The sequence below is a fragment of the Carassius gibelio genome, chromosome A22 (assembly GCF_023724105.1).
Source record: "Carassius gibelio isolate Cgi1373 ecotype wild population from Czech Republic chromosome A22, carGib1.2-hapl.c, whole genome shotgun sequence".
Classification (NCBI taxonomy): Eukaryota; Metazoa; Chordata; class Actinopteri; order Cypriniformes; family Cyprinidae; genus Carassius; species Carassius gibelio.
Genome location: NC_068392.1, coordinates 16,808,809 through 16,833,131, shown reverse-complemented (window position 1 = coordinate 16,833,131; position 24,323 = coordinate 16,808,809). Strand labels below are relative to the sequence as shown.

The window sequence follows — 24,323 nt, the reverse complement described above, 5'->3', positions numbered from 1 at the left end:
GAATTGTAAACTATAAGCAGTAAAAGAGCTCAAGCACAGTGGAAAAAATTTAACACTCGAAAGTAAAGGAAGTAGATGCTCATTCAAAAAAAAAAAAAAAACTAAGAAATTAATAAAACATTTGTAAAATATTTGTACTAAATTGTTGCAGTGAATCAAAATTATTTTTATTATCATTTATTTATCTATTTATTTTTATGAACGGTATGCACAGAAACATTTAAGTTTGTTATTTGCTGTAGTCTTTTGTTTTGTTTTTGTATTGTTTTGTAGTCAAAAAGGTATACAATTCTGAATTTCATTTAACTATATATATATATTTTTTTTTTATAATAATAAAATTACAAAAATCTAGATATCAATGTAGTTGAAATGCTATTACAGGTTTTAATAATAATAGCAGATACCATTAATGTTCTATGTGATTATTTTAACAATATGATTCAGTGGTCTGGCCCAATGACATATTCACTGCTAAGTCCTGATTGGACGAGAGGAGGAGCTGGGGATGGAGGTGGATGATTAGTTCCTGAGCGAGCGATAGCTGCTGAATAATGACTGAAGAGACCTTATGAAGGGAATTATGATTGGTGTCGTGATCCTATAGGTAGACGTGGATGAGCTGAGTGTCAGCTGATGCGAGCTTGACTAACATGGCCTGCCAGAACTATCACTACGATCCATTTTGAATTAACTTTTTTAGGAATTAATTATAGTTAAGTAATTAAGCTTTTTTTTTGTTACAGTTAACATTTATGTATTTTTACAGTTGACTATAATAACCCAACATTATCATTGATGAATAACAAAACCAAAACATTTTCGTCAGTTATGTTGATATATATGCATTTCAATATTTCATTGGCCGAACAATTAACACACAAGTACGCAACTGTATGACAAATTTGTACAAACTGTACCTCTGTTCTTCCGCTTGTTTTTGGTCAGGTTTTTGTATTTTATTTTTTTATATGGTGCCAACTCTGAAGGGGACTGGTTAGGCTATATTTAGTTTATTTGATAAGCATCTGCAAACACTGCCACATGAATCATAATTTGATGTTTTAAATGGCTTTGCTAGTTTTATGAGATTGTGGTCTTGAAAATGTAAATTTCCTTGATAAATTAAAACCACCCAAGCCTTGCTTTGGCTCTATTATGACATATCCAATCATCCTTTTAGCCCATCTGAAGACAATGAAACACCAGTCAAGCGTGCAAAAGCAGGTCTGGGGATCTGCAGTCATGACTATGCCCCCCACGTTACCTTCTGTGTCTGACATAGCGAGACACTATCTGAAGCTATCTAAGTGATTCATGGACTATTGATTCACTAGTCAGTCCAATTGCAAGACCTTCGATTGGAAAACCTGTTCCCCTGAGGCCTATCCATGCAGATGCTGTATTGCTCTGTAGCGAAGCAGAATTGATATTAATTTGAGCTATCTGTTCAGCTAGTAAACTCACTTTATCCTCCACTATAAGCCATTGTGAAAAACAGTCACTCTGGGAAAACAATACATACAAAACATATCAAACAAACAAACGTCAGACAAAGGCAATAAGTTCTTTATAATCTTTTTTTTCTCCCCCTACAGAAAGGAGAGACTGTGAAAAGAATACGAGAGGAGGTAAGCTACAAGCTACTCGTAAATGTTATCTTTCTCAGCTTCCCAGCATGTATCATGCATGCAGAACAGACTGTATTCCTTTGAAGCTAGCGCAATGCTACACCACATGGAGTTTTATAATGTGGTTTAATGCTGGAAAAAAGACAGAAAAATTCCCTTATGTCCCACATACGTACTCAAACCAGTTGATGTCTGCAACATTAAAGCTGAAAGACTGCAAATGACATGAATATTTAAATTAAGCCTTTCATCTCTAGGGTGCATGACGCACACACACACACAGCAAACACTAATTCATTAGTTTGATATGCGTTGGTATATTCAAGGTAGTTGCTAATAACAATAGCTTCCAGATAAAGATTGAAGCAGGTTACCAAGGAGAAAAAACAATGAGCGGGTGAGCATGGCCCTCTGAGAATATATATATATATATATATATATATATATATATATATATATATATATATATATATATATATATATATATATATATATAATTTTTTATTTATTTTTTCCTCTCTCTGATGCTAATGATCTCATAGTATACATTATTAGTCTCTTGTTCTGTAGTTAACCAGAACCTTTACCTAATGGTTTTTGCTTCCTAACATCATAAAATGTCAAAAAGATTGTGTTATTTCAACCTAATTAATGGTTTAGGGGGGTGACAAATATGAACGCAAGCCTGCGCATGAGGCATTCTCTATTGCATTAGTTGGGACACCACAGGGGTCAAGCCTGGGCCCGATAGATGTCATAAACAGAAGAAATTGCCACTGGATGTTTTTCTCTGCTGTTCTGTGCTATTATTAGCAGAAGGAGCTAAAAGAAAGCTTACTGTGTCACACCAAATCCATGTCTTACTTGTGTTGAATGCAAAAGGAGATAGTTTGAATGGTCACGTTGCTCTTTTCCATACGACAAAAGTATATAGGTAGCATGGACTGTGAAGCACACAAATAAAGCAAAGATGAGTGCACATGTTTGGAATGACATAAGGGTGAGAAAAGATGAGGAAAATAAAATCATACCTTGTCTCTTTGCTTTTTAGCCTCAAACATAAATAAATGAATACTTGTCATACTTGATTAAACAGTAGATTACAATGGGTCAATATTCCATTGTTTAGTGAAAAATATATACACACACAAACACATATTTGTAAGTCATATTTTACCATCACAACACAATTTACAATGTGGAAAATATGGTCCTCTGTTAATTAACTGCATACATTTAGTAATGGCATACATATCTATGCATTTTATTAATAATAGTAACAATATATAAACAGTTTATGTAAGTTATAATCTAGCTTCAGACTAAACTCTAAACTTGAATTTGCATGCATTTGTGCATGATCGATAGAACGATCAGTTTAAGTGAAGCTGACAGTCATAGCCCTGCAGGAGAATGAATCACGCAGCTCAGTCCAGATCTCTGCTGGAGAGATCCACACATTTGGACAGAACACACACACACACACAATACACACACATAACATGAGGCCTGTGCAGGCGGAACTAGTTTCCCTGAGGAGGTTAGGTAAATCCATGTTTCATATAAAAAAATAATAAATAAATAAAAACCTGTTGGTGGTTCAAATACTGCTGGCATCCTACCTGATGTAGAAAGACAATATTTTTTTATTAATTTATGTGCCTTAAAATGCACACACACCTCCAGCATATTTCATTTCTAAGGTTAAAATACATTAAAAGCAAGGCCACAACTTTGCCTGTGCATCTGGATGAAAACTATTGCTAGAGAAAATGCATGATATTTAGTTTATTTACTCTGTTTTTTTTTTTTCTCAACCTCCCATCCATACAGAGCAGTGCACGTATCAATATCTCAGAAGGCTCGTGCCCAGAGAGAATCATCACCATCACGGGTGCCACAGAGTGTGTGTTTAGAGCCTTCACTATGATCACAATCAAACTGGAGGAGGTGAGTTCTTGCATATACAAGCACGTAGAGCAATAAGCATAAAATATAACATAAACATGCATGTTATTGCACCAACATTAGAGAAAGAGTCGAATTTTTATTGTTAAGTCATGTTCCTAGTCTCATCATGTTTTTATTGTATTTTATAATGGAAAATGGATTTTAAAAAAAATGCTGACACCAATAAATAATTACTTAATGCTATGTTAAATCTACTCATATCTATCACATCATAAACAGTCTGAGGAAATAACTGACGTCTGTTGAAAATGAATGATTTCCGGTAAGTTTGCAGTGATAAAGCTCTCAGGATGAACACTTCTAAAAGAAACAGTTCACCAAAAAATGAAAATTTGCTGAAAAAGTACTCACTCTCAGGCCAAAAAAAAAATGTTAATGAGTTTATTTCTTCATCAGATTTGGAGAAATGTATCATTGCATCACTTGCTCACCAGTGAATGGGTGCCGTCAGAATGAGAGTCTAAACAGCTGATAAAAAAACATCACAGTAATCCACATCTAATCAACACCACTCCAGTCCATCAGTTAACATCTTGTGAAGTGACAAATCCATCAAGACATTTTTAAGTTCAACTCATCGCTTTCGGCAAAAAATACAAGTCCTCTCTTCATATGATTGCTTTTTCTTTTGAAAAAGTCGTCTCGACTGAATCGGGAGAGAAATATGCACAGATCAGGCAACATTTACAAGTGAAAACAGTTCAGAACAGTTCTGTACAAATATGTCACTGGATTTTGATGTGAGAGGACTATTTTGGCCATGAATTGATGGTTTAAACGAATCCATCTAGACGTTTTATTACAAACAAGCAGTTTTTGTAATAAAGAACTGAGATTGTATGGATTATTGGGATGTTTTTAACAACTGTTTGAACCCTTATTCTGATGGCACCCATTCACTGCAGAGGAACCATTGCTACATGCTACATTTCCCCAAATCTGTTTTTATGAACAAACAAACTCATCTACATCTTAGCTGATGGCCTGAGAGTGAGAACAAATTCAGCAAATTGACACTTTTGGGTAAACTATTCTTTAAATTTCAGCAATTTTCATGAAGCAAAATTGACATGTCTTTATTTAAAACAAGTCCAGTCTTACTGTGCCTTTTTTATAATAACAGAGAACAAAGGACAAAAAAAAATAGCTGATACCAATGAATACTTAATGCTATGTAAAACCTCATCACCAGTCTGCAAGTAACTTCTGCTGAAATTGAATGGTTTCCAGACGATTTGCAGCGATAAAGCTGTCAGGATGAACGCATAAACACCCTTTAACTCTGCATGTTCAGAATTTTAGCAGTTCTGAGACATGGCTTGTAAGAACAGCTGGTTGAAAGAATCGTGGGTAGTTTTCATATATCGTTAGTCCCATAGCAGTGAGGTGCCATAATCTGTTGAAGGATAACGTCAGAAATACACATAAACAGTTGCTGAGAAGAGATATAAAGCTCTGAAAAAAAAATAAAAAATAGACTTCCTAGATTACGATGGGACTTTTGATGCTGATGTGTGTCATGTATTTCAATGCATGTCATGCATTAACTCAACCAATAGTATGAGTCTGAAGTCAAGATCTGTATTTCAAAGCAATAGCGCTATTTACTTATGTAAATTGGGTGGAAATTCTATAGAAACATACATACATATGCATCACACACCCATATTTGTATTTAATGGCATCTGTAGAGTTATATAACTGGCAGTCAATGAGGTGTCCCTGTCCGCCTGCAGCATGTCAGCTCTACCCCCGAGAGCTAATAATGAATCTTCTCACTCCTACTACCCATTCTGTATTTGATATCCTTTCATAGCAGGCAGGGTGCCATTCATTAAACATCTGTTAGGAATCTCCCTGTCCTCCGCACAAGCCCGTTTCTATACCCATAACGGAAGAGTCACCATAGAAAGCCCTGAGGCGGCGGCAGGGTTCGTTTATGCCAAACATATGATGAGCAATACTGTATGAATTTTACAAGGAGCTCTGTTGAGGTTTGGCCCGGCTCTGATGCAGAATGTTCTCACTGCTCTTTCAGTCAGCGGAGAACATGGAGGACATCTAAAAAGCCATGTTTCTGAGTTTTGGATGATATATATGACAGAACAGACAAAGAATTTCGACGCTTAAGGAGAAGACTGTGAACGTCTAGACTAGAAACGAGATGTCATGAGACACTAAGAAACGAGGTCTCATACACGAACAATTGCATGAGATTTTAGGTAATCTTGGTCATTTTATTATTTAGTTTATGCATGTTTACATTTATAGCTAGTCATTGAAACCCTGTTTAAAATATAAAGTAGTCAGCTCCTTAGTTGCATCAGATCAAGAGCCCTTACAAATCGTCATCAATTCTGAGCCAGGACTCCCTTACTCAACAGCTAATGTGCAAAAAAGACAGAGTCAATCTGCTGAGAGTAATATCTAAACTGATATTTTATTATCCAGGAGGGTTGTTAAATGAGACGAAAGGGATGAGGGGTAAAGGCTTTGTGTGAGTCAGGGGAGTGGACATCCTTTAGTCACCGTTATTAAGACTGAAGCATATTAATATCCCTCCTAATTCCACCGAGAACGAACTACAGAGGGCCACAAAGAGGCAATGGGAAGAGAAAGAAATAGATAATATAATTTCAGTCAGACATTTGGATATTTCTTCCCCCAGCATCTGCATGAAAAGATGCAGGGTTTTCTTTTTTTCCACCTCCCCTTCATTCTCTTGAGGTTTCTGGGCGAGACGTTGAAAGAACACAACAACAGCATCTCCAACCCCCTAGCGCTGATGGAAACACTAAACAGAGAAGAAAAAGACTCACTAGCTCTACTTTCTGAGACGCCACTCAAGGTGTATTCATTCAGCTCACGTAGGTGAGGTCTGGGTTGATGGGCAGAGAGGCAACACATGCTATTTACATTTCAAACCCGGCAAGATTCCTGCTTCCCCAGCCCCCTCCCAAAGAATTGATTGCAGCAGTGGCGGGCCACGATCCGGGCAGATATTTATAACCTGGTTAATTAAAGAGAAAGCCTCTGAATCTGCACTGGGTGAATAATGGACACCGAAGCTGATTTCTTGTAGTGGCAGGAATATGGGAGTGGGACATTAGTTGTCCTTCTCTACTTAAGTGCACACCATAAGAATAATTCTGGATGATGTGTAAATGTTTTTTTTACTAGGGTTTTGTTTTTGCACCTTGGGAATGCATGTCACATTTTGATAGAGACGAGTGCAGGTGACATGTGGATAAATATTGTTTCATTTGGTCATAAAAATCAATGGGTGTCTTCAACAGCGATTCAACCTTGTTCAGTCAGCTGTAACCTTTTGTTAGCGGGGCACATCGATCCGGAAACTCTGAATAGGGAAACTGATTAAAATAGCTTTGGTATAGAACATTCAATCAGATTGCGATCAAAAGCCACAAAGGGTCCTTGGTACACAATGGCATTTTCAAACCTTGGAAGAAAGAATGTAGGTTAACAATCCTTCTGGATTATGAGGAAAATCACCGGACTAATTCATGGCATGTCTCAAATCTGCTTGAACAATGATGTCCCTTGTTTACACCCAAGTCTCGTCTCTTACATGAATCGGGTAACAAATAACTGGTTTGGAAACTGTGTTTAGAACGGCCAGAGCTGCATCTTGTCTTGATATCATGAGGATATCATAGGGCCAGTTCCCCCAGGAGTAACCTAGGGTTTGGTCACTTGCTCAAGGGCACAATGACTATACCTCTGGGATATACACATGCAGGTTCAGTCCTGAAACTTTCTAGTTACCAGACCATATCTTTAATTATGGTTCCAAACCACTCTGAATGAAAAGTTCCTACTCTTTTGAAAGATGCCATAAAAGCCACAGCACAGCTTTCAGTTAACACGTCATCCATTCTGTCTTTGACCCTCAAGGACTTGGCTGCTCTTGTGGCAAATGGCACAGTCACCAGTAAGCCTCCAGTCACACTGCGGCTGGTTATCCCAGCCAGCCAATGCGGTTCCCTCATAGGCAAGGGCGGCTCCAAAATCAAAGAGATCAGAGAGGTGAGTGCTTTTCCATATCCCTATCTTTTTTTTCCTCCTCCCTGGGACATCCATGTTAGTACTGCTTGCTCTGTTGCATATTTCATGGGTTTGGATGCCAGTAAAAACCCATTTATTTTACATTTATGGTCTCCGGGCTGTCGAGATGGTATGAGGTAACGGGGAATGCTCTGTCATGCTAAATTTGGAGTGTTCTGTAATGCATTTGCAGGGGGTGTGGGGTAGGGGAAGGTTGTCGGAGTTGGGGGAATATCAAGCTCGTTAAGCTAATCAAAGCAAGAAAGTACGTTTTGAAATGGGTGTGTTGGGTGGGTTGTTGGAGACTTTCAAGTTAGCAGCACCAAGTAAACACAGTGCATCTCAATGATTTAGCCCTACCCTCTTGCTTCACTGGGTTTGGTTAAGCAACTCCCGGATTTCGTGGTTTTAATTATAAATGTACATATATTTGGTGGTTTTACGCCAACAATACTTTAGGGGGAAATTGCTAGAAGTTATATAAATTTGACAAACTTCAAAGAGAAAGATCTAATTGCAGTTAGGGTTAGGGTTTGGGATAGCCCTCATTATTGTAATTTTTTATTATTATTTATTTATTTTGGGCATTTTATGCCTTTTATTTAGATAGGACAACAGGAAGTGAAGTAGACGAGAAAGAGGGGGTTGGGTTTGGGAAAGGTACACGAGCCAGGACTTGAACTTGGGACGCCCAAAGCACAAGCCCATCGGCGTAGACCTCATTATTATCCGTTTGCTAGGTCAGGGGTGTACACTCCTGCTCTTTGAGGATCAACAACTTATTGAACTCTAGCCCTAAATAAAGACACCTCAGCCTAAACATGCTATTTCAAGGTCTCACCTGTCAGACAGGTGTGTGGGAGCTAAACTCTGCATGAAGCCGGCTCTCCAGGAGCAGGATCGGACAGACCTGACCTAGGTAAAACAATACTAATTATCTGTTTTTCCTTCGTGGGGTAGAAAACAGGGGCTCAGGTACAGGTGGCAGGAGATCTGCTCCCTAACTCCACAGAGAGAGGCGTGACGATATCTGGCAGTCAGGACGCTATCATCCAGTGTGTCAAGCTCATCTGCACTGTAATACTGGAGGTAATTTGACTCTGAGCAAATCCATTTGGCTTCATTAACACACGATCTTTATGCATGCATTGGCTTTGAAAAACTGTTATGGATGACTATTGTGTGATATTCCTAATCTGGAAGACTTCAGATGCTTCTGAGCTTCAAAGACTGCAAACTGGTTTTCAGTTTTAGCTTTAGTGGCGTTGATAAATAGATATGATACATTTCTGGAGCCTAAACAGATAATTTTATTGCTTTTTGCATCTGTCAAATACTTTTCCCAAAGATACTTGATCTAACTTACTGCATGTTAAAAGTCATTACAGTAATGATTAGTGAATGCGGTCTCTCAGCTTTCCCACAGCGTGAAATGCATTTGCTCTCAAATGGTTTTCTTTGCACACAAATGTTTGAGAGAAAAGAATTTACACTTTTTATTCAGTGGGATTGTACTGTGTGCGTACTGCTCGTTCTGTTTAAAATTTAAAGGACCAGATGAGGGGCAGATTGTTGACTGCTAGCTACACTGCCTGTTTTAGGAATCCTCTGGCTGTCTGCCTGCTTCAGGGATGCAAATTATGCAAAGTCACCCAATGAATATTTAAAAATATTATATTTGTTTGGTTGAGAAATTGTGGGGGGTGCGCTTCACTGGGTTTTCATCACTTTGGCTTTTTCTGATCTCTTAATCGAATTACTGCACATGAGCAGGTTAAGTTAGTTATCTGTGTACTTGTGCTTTATTTCATAAAATATGTCCTTCAAGCCCAGATGAAAGCTTGTCTAGGGCTAACAGGCCAAGAGTGATTTCACCTTCATTTTGTAAATGTATTTTATTCCTTTTTATATTAAAATGTAGGTTTGAACAGACTGGCAGAGTTGAGATGATGCTACTCAAAGAAAACATGCTCAGGGCACATTTTCTCCATTGCAAGATTTCCATCTGAGGTTATCACGAGCAAACATTAATAGCATTCTGAAATTATTTGGCCAAATGACTTTCTGTAAGAGGATAATGGTATGCTTTTAAGTGATCCAATGAACAGCCAATCGATAAATGTTGCATTTGTGCACCATGTCAGCATTTCCAGTCATTAAGATAATATGAGCAAATGACTTTGCAAATGCCTTAGGTAAGAGAAACCTTGACTTGTTCTAGACCTTTTAGCGCCATTGCCGAATGAGCTGAGAAGAGTAGTCAAAGATTAATACTGAGGGTGAAACTCTAAAGTCCTGAGTTAAAATTCATAATTGTTGTATTTTATGTTTGTAGTCTCCTCCAAAGGGTGCTACAATTCCATACCGCCCCTCTCCAGCTCCAGGCACGGTGCTTCTTGCTGGAAATCAGGTAAAAATGCACATCAAAATGGCAAAATATCTGGTTCTTTCAACAAAGCGTTACACTTTTACAAATTAACATTTTTATTTTTATAAAATACATAAAATCTGTGTGAGTCTGTCTTCTTACCTTACCTCCAGTTCTTATCAGATCTCTTAACAGATAATACTGACTAATATTTTGAGCTGTTGGGTTGGATTTTGCAAGATTTGTCAATTTGACCGTAGTTTTTGTTTAGTCACATCCATAAACTTTTTTAACGTTATTTATTTTAAAACAACTATTTTCAATAAGTCAATATCCCTTAATGCACTGTTATTAAGTGGTAAATGAGTAGTTCATAATGTACTAACCATAGTTTTAAACCTGCATGAATTTTTCCTTCTGTGGAAATGTTGCATATCCTGGCTAATCTTCTTAAAATAGTCAAGGTGATTGAGTTGTCAAGCAACAAAATGACAAAACATTCCCAAATTTGGTCCAAAAATCATATATTATATTCCAAGTCAAATAAAGACAGCATTTCAATGTTCCTTCAAGGCCTTGTTCACACTGCTCACCAATCTGATTTGTTTTTTCAGATCCAGTCTTCTGGACTGGCTGTCCAAAGTGACATTTTGCAAGGAATGAAATTGGAATGCATTTGTTCAGACAGTATAGTCAATGTCTGGTACATCGATTGTGACAGTCATGACGTAGGTGTCATCACGATGCCAAGAGAGTTGTTTCTTTTACAGACGAAATTAGCAAGTTGTCATTGTGGATGTACATTATGGCTTCTCACCATGGTGCTAAACTTGAAAGGATTACAGTATTTAACTGTATGAATGTATGCATTTTAAAGTATTGAATGTAGTTAAGTAAGGTTTGTTTTTGCACAGATCAGTCTAGAAACAGGGTTTCCAAATGCCTGTGTGAACAAGGTTTAATTCTCTTAAATATAATCCCATAATTTAGTGCTGTGATCAAGCAGATCCAATCAACATCTCCAAAAACACAAACCCAAATGTAAATATGCCGTGTGCACAGAAAATACTTAATGTTCGTTGACTTAATATAGTAGAGTTTGATAAAGCGCCACACAGCTGACATAATGCTGCCTCTATTTCCTTTAACAAAACGCGTCTTTCCATCAACGAAGGGTATTTGTAGGGACCATCTACGTTTAAGAAATATTACTTAAGCCTGTTTGTTGTGTGTTCATTAACTGAAGTAATTTTAAGTATTGCAAACATGTATAAATTAATCTAAGATGTAGTTCTCTTTATTAGGTTACACTATTATAAATCTGTCATGCAGCCATTATCATATTGAAAGCAATTCTTAACGTCTCGATAGACCTTATTCAGTTTTAATGGCAGGTTTAATTGGACACAAATGAAAATGAGACTCTGGAATGGAAGTATATTGAGTATGTTCAAAGCCTGAAACACAAATTTGTGTTTAAAAAGTGTTGGTAGGTCCCAGTTTTGTCAGAAGATATATTTTCAGTGCTTTGACTAAATTTGTTCGTAAAACCATTCTTACTTAAGTTGTCGGATTTAATGGTCTTTGAGCAAACTGTGCTTCCATCCTTCACAGCCTTGTTTTCATCCCCATCAAATGAAGTGCGCTGTTTACCCTGAGTAAGGTCTATTGTTTCACTCTTTAATCTATTGTTTGCCCCATTATTCACTTCACATAATTCCCGAACACGTCTCCAGAAGAGAGTAGAGAGGCCGTTATGTTTATTCATGTTGACACGGCTATTCATTATCAGCACGCCTATGCATGAATAATAGCAGCATTAAGATCAATCAAGCTCATGAATATTCCACACTATTAAAAGTGTTGTGAAGTCATTCACCAATGGTGTAATTGGACTGGCAGAAACTTCGACGCGCGTACTTATGATACATCATCTGTTTGATATATTTACCTGTCTGCCATGATGAGTAAGATTAATGTGTAACAATGAAATTAATGTTCATTGCTTCATCTTTTTTCTTCATTAACACTTTTCTGTCTGTATTCAAATCACGCCCAATTGTAATGACAACAGTAACAGCAAAATTTACGCTAATATACATACAACATATGCATATTCTTAAGACTAATGACATGCAAATGAAGCCTTGGTTTGTGTCTCTGTCCCCTATTTGCCTTTTTAAGGTTTTCGAAACATCAGAGTTTGCGTCTCACCCGCTTTTCTCAATGACTCAGGGAGGGCTGGATCTGCAGCAAGTGAGTATCATTTATCCATGATGGATAGCATAGGGAGCCATGCTTCCCACTATTTATTTATTTGCCTCTTTCACCCCTGCATGGAGATGGGAATTCTATTCCCCTCTGTCATTCCTCTTGCCGCATGTTGCAGCCAGTGTCCTCCCCACTTGAGCAAGGGAGCGAGACTATACAGCAACTAATGTTTTTAGACATGATAATTTTTCCACGTTATGTTCCATTCAGGCATGGCTTTACCCTCGACCCACTGCAAATTTATTGATTTTTGTAGTAGTGACTTGATTTTATAAATTTGTGTAAACTTTACAGGTATTAAATATAGGGTGTTCCCCAAGGCTGTGGCTGTGGTCCTATTATATTTACAAACTTAAGTATCTGGTTTAAAGAAATGTTTACCCCAAAACGCTTACTTTTCCTCATTTTCATGTAGCTCTTATACATACAATTATGATGAGCTCAAAAAAAAAAAAAAAAAGATTCTGCACCATATTACCAAATGTATGCATCCATATTTTGTGTGAGGAACTGACCAAAATGTAAGTTGATTTTTTTTTTTTTTTTTATCTTACACTCCCAAGTTTGCAAATAACTTCGCTTTGACATGTTTAATTTACAGGGTGAAAAAAAAAAAAATATATTATTTTTATTTTTTGGTGCTTATCACTGACGTTTCTGTGAGAAACATTTATTCTGGATGTTACAGAATTCCATTGCTGCTGTGGGAAGTTCATTTGAGTATATTATGATGGTGTGAATGACTGATAATCTCTCGTCTTAATGTTCAGGTCTTCTGGGCAGACTGTTATCAGTGTATATGCGAGTTTTACTGTGAAGATTAACAGGAACAGTTGATTGCATCACCCATCCCCCATTCCCAAGTCAGCATTTAAACAGAGGTGAAAGAAAGTTTATCATGGCCTGGAGGAACTCAATATCAAGGCCAATTCTGTTAATTGTGTATTAAAGGAATATTTCCTCAAAAATTAACATTTACCGACCCTTATGTAATTGCAAATCTGTATGATTTTCGTACTTCTGTGAAACCCAGAACAGATGTTTAACAGAATGTCTAAGCTGGTTTTATACACATGAGTGCAAATTTGTGCTCAAAATTTGTTTTGTTTATGAGACGTGAGCCAGTGGCATTTGTTGTCACTTTTTGCTGGCATTATGCATATAATACGAAAAACGCAGATGGGATTGAGAGCTACGGTGGAGGGCACATATTTTCAGTAAAACAACTAAGATATGGTCTGTTCCTCATACAAAACTGTTTTAGGATTTTAGAAGTTTTATGGACAAAATGTATGGCCCTTTTTTTTTGGAGATTGACATTCCCTTGTCACTGCCTGTTCTCCTTGTATGGAAAACAACTGCATAAATATTACTGAAATCATCCTGTGTTTTGAGAGTGAATTAATGGTGACAGAATTTTCACTTTTGGTGGGTGAACTGTTTCTTTAAGTGTCAGCCGCCTCTGACTAATGCTGATGTGAAGGCTAAAAAGGGGAACCATGTGACCTTCAATACAAACTCTACACTCTGCCTCCAGAGCTATAAGGACGGGGTGCCAGGCCCGAGCACTGACATTCTCTTAAATGAGCGGAGATAAATGCTGTCTGCCAGCAGACAGGGGACTGACAACATCACCACGACTCTTGCTAATGATGGCACTATGTGTGTGTGTGTGTGTTTGTGCATAAGGATTATGCAGCGTTAAGTGGCTCAGCCAGGCGATTAATACTTTTCTTCATTATTTACAAGCATTTTGAGCTCGGAGGACAGGAAGGAAAGAAATAATAAGGAAATGACTTAAATTATGAAAGCTCCGCCTCCGCCTTCACTACCCTAAGTCCTTTCCCGGTAGGCACATATTGCCAAGCTTTTAAAATCATTTCACCCAAATAAAATTCCAGTTCCTTTCCATTTTGCTAGTGACCTTTTTGAAAGCTATCAGGCTCCAGAAAGAAATTGCCATTAAAGAGGTCAAAATGACTTATGTGCTATAGTCCAAAGATTCTAACATCAAATTTAAGTCATCAATAATCATTTACTTAAAATCGCTAATGTCTTTTATATTCTGATGTTCATCCAAATGAAATGAATTATCAGACAAGAAAAAGAATGTGGTGCACAGAACTCATTCTTTTCATCGGTTCTTTATTGAATGTTGAGATTCTAAAGTGGAGGCAGATGTATAAGTTAATTAAATATTTGGTCCTGCATACATCACCAGAGAAGTTATTTTAATTTAAACATTACAAAGTCGAAATAAAATCAAATTAAAATAAAAAAAAAACGTACAGATACTGGGAGCATGCATTTAGAAAATAGAGATAGAGAATTTTCATTGTATGACATTTTATGCTAACTTTAGTCTTCTCCTTATTCAAATGACCCATCCAGATGCATTGTCAGGTTTGAATTTAAATTGCGCACTTCGCTCACACAAAGCTGTTGTATTACTTTAGAAATCTTAGAATATAGAGCACAGTTTGCGATTTTTTTCCTTTTTTTAGCTTGACCTTCTAGTTTGTAAACCCCTTTTTTGTGTTCCATGGAAGCAAGCCGTATAAACAATAAAGATAGCAAAACAAAATGGGAGACTATCAGAGACATTGAAGGGCAAGGATTGCCGGTCACGTAGCAAACTCTGAGCTCACCTCCAGAGAGAAGCTAAATCTGTCCTGACAAAGAAGGGTCATGTTTTCCCCCCAAACAATGTTTGCTTTGAGAGCTGTGACCAATCTTTTTTATTAACTTGGCTACCAGAGACACAAACTAGGGTTGCTCCTCAACATAGACTGCCATTTCTGCATCACTGATCTTTTTTATTTTATTTTCCATTTTATCCTCCCTCAGTCTCTCTCTCTCTCCATCTCTCTTCCACGTGTTTAAACTTTTAAACAGGCTTATGCAAGAGAACCTCTGGGAACAGCATGCAGCGTTCTCTGTAGCTTTTGCGTCTGGCTATTTGGCTTCTCATTCTCTTTGATGCAGAAGACTTGATTCAAAGATCTTCTAGTTTCACATCTGTCCCCTTTAGAAAGTTTTGGAATTATAAAGATTGCTGGGTGGTCTAGAGGGATCAGAGACCCCCTAGTTCTGGCCTAACCAGTTGACAAGTGCCAAAACACCTCCTAAAATCAGCCAACAGACCAGAAAACAACTCTTGGATGTTTATATCTTAAGTTGATAGGTTATTGGAATATTTCTATAGATCAACTCATATTCTTAATTTAGTAACTCTTCCCACTTCAATGAACAACTGTGAACTAAACTGATGGTTTTCACGTTATATGGTTAGCCAATAACATATTGAAGTAAATGTCAATGTTTAAATGTTTGGTGATCACTATTATCACTTGTTCCCACTTCTTCACTTGTTTTTGGATGCAGAGATTCTGTAGAAGATGCATAACACTCCTCACTTTTTCTTTTCCAGGCGTATACTGTACAAAACCAATACGGCATTCCACACTCAGAGGTAAGAAGCTTTAGAGAGAACTTCTGAAAACCACCTTCATACTGCGTAACTTCCTTTAGTTCTGCGTTCTTTTTGTGAAGTGAATGAACTTGTTTTACACTTTAACAAATTATATGGTTCAATTCCCAGCTGTGCATTATGATAGGAATAACAAAACCCTTTCATCCAAATTAAATGACATTTTCCTCCATTTTTTCTTTTCTCTTTCATCTCAGTTGGCCAAGTTGCACCAGTTGTCCATGCAGCAGGGTCTTGCCCCAATGGCTCAGCCCACAGCCACCCAAGTTCTCTCTGGTATGTTTTTTCTTTGAAGAGGACGATAATGGTTGGGATCACACAAATCATGGGTTAGACAGTGGCATAGACTGTAATCAACTTGTTGCCACCTTGGTCACACAAACAGGATTCCCCTTTTAATGGTTCAGAGGAATTAGTAAAAGGGTGTTGATGTGATCTGACTATGTTGTCAAAGGCCAGGAACAGTGTGAATTCAAACTCAGTTAAGTTTAAGTCTTTTTCTAGTAGGACGAAACTTCTTATAGAGAGAACATTTACTAATAAGCACAAGTCTGCTTTAGCAGTGCTAAATCGTTGCGTACAGTGAGAGTGGATGTGACACAACTCCACCTGAGACCTCAAGCTTAAGTATATGGATTCAAACAGACCTCCCAAAGACCCAGAGGCCACCCTCGCTCAAGGTAATAACCTGAGCTCCATGGAGCATACGCCACATGCAGATTACAGCTGCAAAAATGGGGCCAAGCTTTACAAGGCTCCACAGTCAGCTCCTGGGGCTTCTCGGAGCCGTGACAAATGTCCAGCTAAAGAAAAAGGAGGGACTCTCTCCTTTTCTTGCTCCCTCACTTTTATTTCCTTGCACAGAACCAGACATCCAATTATACAGCCACCCCAAGTTATCCAGTGATGTCTTTCAAGTTTCTGAAGATTGCGAACATTTGTCAAAGGTTTTGTTGTGTAAGCCCTCTAAAGCCAACAGACTGTTGAATATTATGGTAAATAAGCACTTTTGGTGCAAATGTGAGAATCAAAAGCCCCTTTGAGGAATTTAGTGGTCGAAACAAATGTAATAGTTACCCCCTGCCGCTAAAACTACAAGAGCACATCCTATCATGATATGGCTGGGGAATTCGATTATGTCTGAGGTAAAAAGCTCATCAGTCAAGGCAATGTTTCAGCCTATTAAATAGGCCCCTGTTGGGCTGGGAATCACTGCAGGGTCTGGTCCTCCTGCTGAGACAGGAAGTGGATGAAAAGAGAAACAGACTAGCTCGGTTTCAGATATGCGCGGATAGGTGATAGCATCCTGCTAACAGATAGGAGAACACTACATAGCATTAGTGGCATAACGTTGATCCACAAAATATCATTTTGGGTCACAAATAGCCCTATGTTCAAGCTAAAAGGCTATTTTATAGTAGGCCAATTTAAAAGGGTTATACATTTAGTACTGTGTGAGGTAACAGTCTAAGGGGTTGATCAGTTTGACTAGTGATTAAAGGGATATAAGGATTGAGTGTATCCTGGTAAACCACCCTGGCTAAGCTAATGGGAACTTGTGATTGACCACTTTAGGCTGGTATAACCTGTTTTTTTTCCAGGGTTGCAAGGTTGAAAAAAAACCTTTATAATGTATGCACCACACATAATTTCGAAAGCAATTTCAGGTAGTCCCTGCCCAAACTCATGCCAGAAGTTGAGCTAATGTTGCTACCATATGTTGATACGATTAAACAGATTGCAATTTGGTTTAATGAAACTGGTTTGGTACAGCCCTTGACTTTTTGAATGGCTGTAACTTCATTGCATCAGTGTAGAAATAACCTGAAGTGTTTTTCCTTTGGGTTGTAATTTACAATGAACATGCAAAACAGTAAAGGGGGAAAGAAAATACACAGTGCATGATGGGTGAAAACACATTCTAAGATTACTCTTGTCCACAAGTTCCGAGGAGTTTCTGTAAAATCTGGAAGAACAAAAAAGCTGAACAAAAATAAAGGGAAAGAAAAAAGCAAGCAAGGAAATTATCCTATGGTTTGTTTAACTTGGTACCTATTCCTTTTCCAATAGGCATCGAGTCCAGTTCCCATACAGCATCACAAGAACTTCTCATTCCAAATGACGTAAGTGCAAAAATGTATTTTCTCAAGTATTACATTACTCATGCTACTTTATTCCATAAAGCAGCACTTTTGCTTCAGTAATAATGTTTATGGATACATTATTAAATTTTTGAGGATGGTCAGATATTTATTTTAGACTTTAAGTTCTTTCTCTAGAAAGCCTGGTTCTTCATTTTTTTAGAGAGCACCTCTCATGGCACACTTTGGCCATATAGAAATCCTAAAACTTTTTCTTTCAAACACACCGACTTGTGTTAATATATTTTTTTTTTTCTGTCCACCCCCTGCTCTGCTAGAAGAGCTTCACAAGACCCAGTTCAATCCTGTAATGGCGTCTGAAATGCTTAGCACTCCTCTGCTGTCAAAACAGAGATGGTAAATAAAGCCAGAGCCTTTTGTCAGAGCTCTAGGTTGTGGTACAGACCCCGCACCCCAGGGGCCAATGGGACATTCCCTTCATGCCTGCTGACTGGGGCTCCCTCTCGCCTCCACGTCTCCCTGAGATCATTGGATTAATCGACTGGCAAAGGGCCGAGGCATGGACTTGGACATGACCATACCCTATACAAAATTCAGCTCCCATTGTTTTGTTATTTTAAGCCTTTATGCCCAACTAGTAAGGCGGCAGTTTTTAGTAAAACCAGTGCTGTTCACATATGACAAGTTTGTGTATTATCTGACTTTCCCCAGTCTCACAACAGTTAATCTTCAAAAAAAAAAAAAAAAAACTTAAAATCATTGTAGTGTACATGACTATGTGTCTTATGTAAAGTACTCCTTACTTATTTTGTCTCGTTTGTTGTCAGTAAATGTAGTTATTGCCCTGCAATTTGAAAAATATTTTAGTTATACAAGCCATCTGTTCTACTTTGAAGCTTATATAGTGTATATGCATTTTTGATTTCTTGCACAGCTGTAATAACTGATTGGATGGATTATCTAGAGTGATTCTTGAAGGATTCTGTACAAGCAAAGTCATCGACTACCTTGATGCACATGAACTCAGCTCTTATCACGTTGACACCAGCTTCAAATAAATCTTATCTTCCTGAATGCATTCATTAGGTGCTAGACCTCATTTCTAAACCTCAGCATACACTATAAACTTCAAAGGAGCTTCACCCATTTCTCCAATCAAGGGCTGATTTAACATGCTTGTATATTCATATTCCTGCATAAAGCCATAAACAGAGCAATGGAAAGCATGTATTATTGAAATTCCCTCACAGCAATGCAATTCCAAGGCACGACGACATCAAACAGACATCAAACGCCTGGCAGCCTAAGTTGTTTATCATTCGCAATCAGGTTTCTCTCTAGAGGAGCAGTTTCTTCATGGTGAACCATCCCCTTAAATCAGCAGGAACACGTCACAATTAGATTGGGATAAGATCGGTGCTCTAGAGCACAGCAGCAGTGCCAGCGGATACAGTTGGTCCATAACTCTACCTGTTCAGACATTGCCCTGTGAGAGGTGGAAGAAACCATCTGTGAAAGCAGTTTTAGCTGGCAGATGTGTCCATGCTCTCCCAAAACGAAGTACCTTCTTCTTAAATATACCTATCTATAGCTTGACTAGGGTTTAAATACCTTTGACCCCTAGCTTGCAACTTTTATTTTAATTGATACAAAGAAATCAATAAAACTGACCAAACTGAAGTCTTTGTTTGGAACTGGTAAACTTGACGGCTGGAAGAGGTTGTGTGGGTGTCGATACTTGGTTTCGTTGATATATTGCTTGAGGATGGAGAATTCATCGAGTTCTAAAAATGAAGGATATCAGTGGGCAAATATGTGGTGCGGTGCAGAGGACATGCTGGAGTCCTTTACGTCAGGGTGGCAGAGAGACCTGGTGTTCGACTACGAGCACTTAGCCACAATCAGCTGAGACATTAATAGCCCCTGGGCACCAGGGAGAGCGGTGCGACAAATCAGGAGCTTTGACGTTCATATGACTTGTGAGGAAAGGAATGCTTTGTGGAGCAATTCTTGCCCACATAATCCAAATCACACTCAAAGTGAGGGTTGGGGGCTGAGATGTGGAGTGGACAAAAGGCTAGCTGTCAGTCATTTGAATGACAAACCGTTAACTCATCCCAGTTGGGGTCACTCACCTTTGTCATTGTCTAAACTTGACACCAAGCCCTAAGGTCACTCAGCCCCCTTGGGTCCACTTCCTTCAAGCTGTGGACACCTTGATATGTTGAGCAGGACTTTGCCCCGCCAGAAGCAGGATTGGACACCCCTGTTTTAGACAGAAATAGTGCCAGTGAAAAAACTGTGTATACATATTTATTCAACGTATTTGTCTTTTCTTTCTTCACAGCTGATTGGTTCAATAATCGGCAGACAGGGTACAAAAATCAACGAGATCCGCCAGGTGTCAGGAGCTCAAATCAAGATCGGCAGTCAGATGGACAGCACTAGTGACCGACACGTCACCATCACAGGCTCTCCAATCAGCATCAACTTGGCCCAGTATCTAATCACATCCTGGTAAGCACTGGAAGCCATCCCATCATGACAGATCCAGGGTGTTTGAACTTAACCACATTGTTTCAGTGTTATAGTTTACACCATAATGCTATAGACGACCCTGAAGTAGGAGACCTTGTGAAAACCTGTGGGAATATTCAATCAAGGGCCTATCCAGTCCACAGTTTGCTGGCCAAAAGAAGCACTCTTGAGTAAACTCATTGCACAACTACAAAGCAAGGAGATGTGGTAGAAAGAAGCCAGGCTGAGGGATTGGCTAAGTTTCAAGCCAGAAGCTTGATAGAGCTTAAAGGCAGAGTATTTTGGCTGCTTCATAGAAAGACAAATTTCCTCCCACGAGATCTATGCGGTTGCAATTTGATCAAATGTTGTGTCAGGCAAGAAAACTGTAAATTCCTGACAGCTCGGTTCCTCAGCAAGGACTTCTCCATCAATGATGGGGCAAAATTTCATTTGTTAATTTTAACAAAATGAATAGTTTTGTTCTTTACCCAGGCTTATAAAAATTCTTCAATTAACACAAGGAATTAGCTAAACACTCATAATAAAATCTGAACAATTCGAACCAATATTGTTAGTAAAGTTCAAGTCAATGACTAAAAGATGACTAGAATAGGACCCAAGCATATGCATTAATGAATAATAATGAGGAAACAGAATTGGACACCACTCCAAATGAGTGGCTTCTTTGTTTATTCCCGCATTTCAGTATTGGCTAGCAAAGAAATTAGGATTTCCAACAGATGCAGTGTCGTGCAAAATAATAAAATTTTTCTAGCATTTATGACTCGGCAAGTCGACAAGAGAGCAATAATTGGGTCTTGAATGAAATATTAATGCTTGTCTCAGGTGTGTGTTCAACAAGCAGACCGGTGCAGAATGTAAAACTTATTCTGAGAAGCCCCTCATTATTTTATTTGAAAAATGTTACTCAGGCATCCTGCATGGAAAAAAAGATTAATATGTTGGTTTCAAGATATTTTGGGAAAGCTTTTGATGTTTTGTTTCTGTCTTAATATTATTGATTTAGTGGTTTCTCATCAGTTAAATTATTATCATTTTGGTCTTTGACAAGTGACGGCAACCGAAGGCACTCTAGCAAGCATCAGAATACTTCCTTAATGAGTCAGCTCCATCAGGCCATTAAAAATCAAACATGATTATTCATGTCCTGGATCAAGTCTGGAGACGTCGCCCCCAATCAGTGTCACTCTCGAAGAATACTTCCTCAGAGACAGACGTCTCGTTTCAATGTATTGCATCAGAGCGTTCTGCATATTGAACACACCCCCTACTTGGTAATGTCCTGAGAAATCAGTTATATGCCATCAATATACATTGATGGCAGAGCACATTTCATTACATGCATTTGTCAACATGGTACTTGGTGCAAATGCATCTTTTTGACGACTAAAAAAAAAAGGAAATGCTACTGAAATTGAAATCATTTTGTTTCTTTTCCCAAAGCCCCAACCCAAGCCATCACCCTGAATTAAACAGCTCCTTTCCCATGAGTGCCAAGGTCCCCCCTCAAATAATCTGTTGCAACCACCAGCAAAACACACCTCTCTTATGATTTTTGGTTTCTGTTTTTTGATTCTTTCTTTTGTTTTTTCTCAATTTTTGTTTAACATGTCTTTTATTTAACCTTCTAACCCTTCTCCATCCGGCTCCCCTCCCTTGTCCCTCCACCCTCCTCTCCTCCACCTCCTTCCTTCCCTCCCTCGTACAGTTTAGAGACCGCCAAATCCACTGCCCAGTCCTCCTCCATGTCGACCCCTGTAGACCTCAACATGAGCTTCACCCAGACTGCTCCCCATGCATCGTCCTCTGCCGCAGCCCTGGCAGCGATGGGCGGCCTGCCCCATGCTCCAATCTTGGGCGCCCCCTATACCCTTCCCCTCTCCAGCCTCCTGGGAATCAAATCTGTCCCCTTCCTGGCACTCTCGGCCCCGGCTGCCACAGCTGCTGCCCCTGCCCATGGCACCTTGGCCTCCTACACCGCCAAGATCTCCTCTGCCAACGGCATCAAGAAACCAGAGCGACAGAAGTTTGCACCCTACTGAAGAGGAACTACCGAGTACTTCCTTTGTTTCCGATACAACGATCGGAGAGGAATACTTTAAGGTTCTTCTCTTCTAGCCTGATGTAGCGGTGTAGAAACAGACAGTACCAAATTTATTTTCTTTTTGGTTTGATAGCTTGTCCTGAAAAACTGTAGGAAAATAATCGCATACATTTTAAAATGTTTTAGTTTTTTTTGGGCCGAGGTAGCCGCTAAAGCCATAGACTATTCCTAATCTCCTATTTTCCCGAAATCTTTACACGTTTATTGTCAGCTCTTATTTATTGATGATAACGAAATATTCCCGCAAAGAGTTTATAAAGTAGAACACTGTTGACTGATGCTAATCTCGTGTATCAGCTTTTATACAATGATGTCTGTGAATGCTTCTGTATACAACTTCCTGATTTTTTTTTTTAGAAATCTTTAAATGATGTATTAAAAACAAAATATGAAAAATGGAAATGTTTTTAAAATGACAACTGATCTAAACATTGCTTTTGCGTTACATTTTTACGTTTTGTTCACATTCGTCTTGAAATGTTATTTATTTGATTTAATTTATTGTATGGAGTGTTTCTCTTACAGTTTACTGTTGCTTTTCTGTAACGGCTGCAGGTAAAAAAAAAAAAACCTTTTCAAATCTCTTCCATTCAGTTGTGGTTACATACGTCCTGAAAAAGACACACGTCTAAGTAACCACAAACAAGATATGTTTAATTAGTAGTGAGTTTCTATAATTTCAATGGGAAGTGTATGGTGAAACGGTGAATTCTGGTGTGATTAAATATCCCAATATGAAACGGCTAGCAAATTCATTTCTAAACTTTGGCTAGCTGTGGCAGACTATGGACAATATTGTTTCAGGGGGTTTCTTTCACCATTTCTAATGGTATAAAATGACTACTATGCATGGTGACTGCCCTCGTCAGAAATGAATGCTGCATGTTTACTTGGCCCCTCACACGTGCACACTAGCAAAGATAGGTAATGCATAGGTCGCTTTGTTGATGGCGTTAAATCAGGCAGTGTTGCAGAAGAGCAATATTCGAAAATACAAAAATATAGACATATAGCAGACCTACACATAAACATGCTTCAAGTGTAGCTACAGTAACAATTATGCTCGATCACAGAGTATATTATGTGGACTGACTTTTTGTTTTGTTTTTTAAAAATATAGAAATAAAATCACACTTATTTTTCTAAACCTAGCGTCCTAAAAATTGAATGTGACCACTCACGATTCACTCACTTGGTAGATGTAGTGTAACCTTGACTCGTGTTTGTCATTTTTTTCTTTATCGTAATTTTTTATTCTTTTTGTTTTGTTTAGATCTTCTCAAATGTCTTTCCCATACTCATTTGCATGAATTTAACTTGGCGTCTATGCAAAACATTTCGCGGGCGGTTCAGCAAGGTATCTTATGTCATGCTTCTTAGATGGCCCTAAATAAACCACCGTTGGGAAAGGGCTATCAGGAAAGGCGGATCCCAAGACAAGGACAATGATGCTCTCGAATATATGAACCATGCTATGTAACATGAATATATATGTTATATTATATCCATATTTCCCATTCCAAAGCCTAACACATAACCACCCTTTCACACTCTATACAAAATGACACAGTGTGGCTATGACACGCACCATCACACTTCACCGCGATAATTCCACGATAGCTGGACATGGTTTGAAAACTGTTCAGATGCTTGAATTATGCGATTGTTTTTGGATTCACATGAGGATTTGTTTGTCAGCCTTGGCATAAATGCAACTCTTGTTTTAGTTTTATTCATCAATGCCATACAAAGGAATAAAAACAATACTGTATTAACGTAA

At 38.4% G+C, this 24,323-nt stretch overlaps 1 protein-coding gene across 3 annotated transcripts in view; it reads left to right on the top strand.

Annotated features, from left to right (window-relative positions):
- LOC127942407 (poly(rC)-binding protein 4) overlaps positions 1-24,323 on the top strand; it is a 73,467-nt gene extending 49,144 nt beyond the window's left edge. Inside the window, exons 5-15 of one of the 3 annotated variants that reach the window (XM_052538103.1) lie at positions 1,599-1,631; positions 3,465-3,581; positions 7,518-7,649; positions 8,628-8,756; positions 10,003-10,077; positions 12,220-12,291; positions 15,737-15,778; positions 15,994-16,072; positions 17,867-17,919; positions 20,246-20,415; positions 22,148-24,323. In XM_052538103.1, the coding sequence (XP_052394063.1) occupies positions 1,599-1,631; positions 3,465-3,581; positions 7,518-7,649; positions 8,628-8,756; positions 10,003-10,077; positions 12,220-12,291; positions 15,737-15,778; positions 15,994-16,072; positions 17,867-17,919; positions 20,246-20,415; positions 22,148-22,481 (1,236 nt within the window). In that variant the 3' untranslated portion in view covers positions 22,482-24,323. Of the gene's footprint in view, positions 1-1,598; positions 1,632-3,464; positions 3,582-7,517; positions 7,650-8,627; positions 8,757-10,002; positions 10,078-12,219; positions 12,292-15,736; positions 15,779-15,993; positions 16,073-17,866; positions 17,920-20,245; positions 20,416-21,882 lie in introns of all 3 variants that reach the window. The other 2 variants (XM_052538105.1, XM_052538104.1) reach the window with 2 other exon arrangements.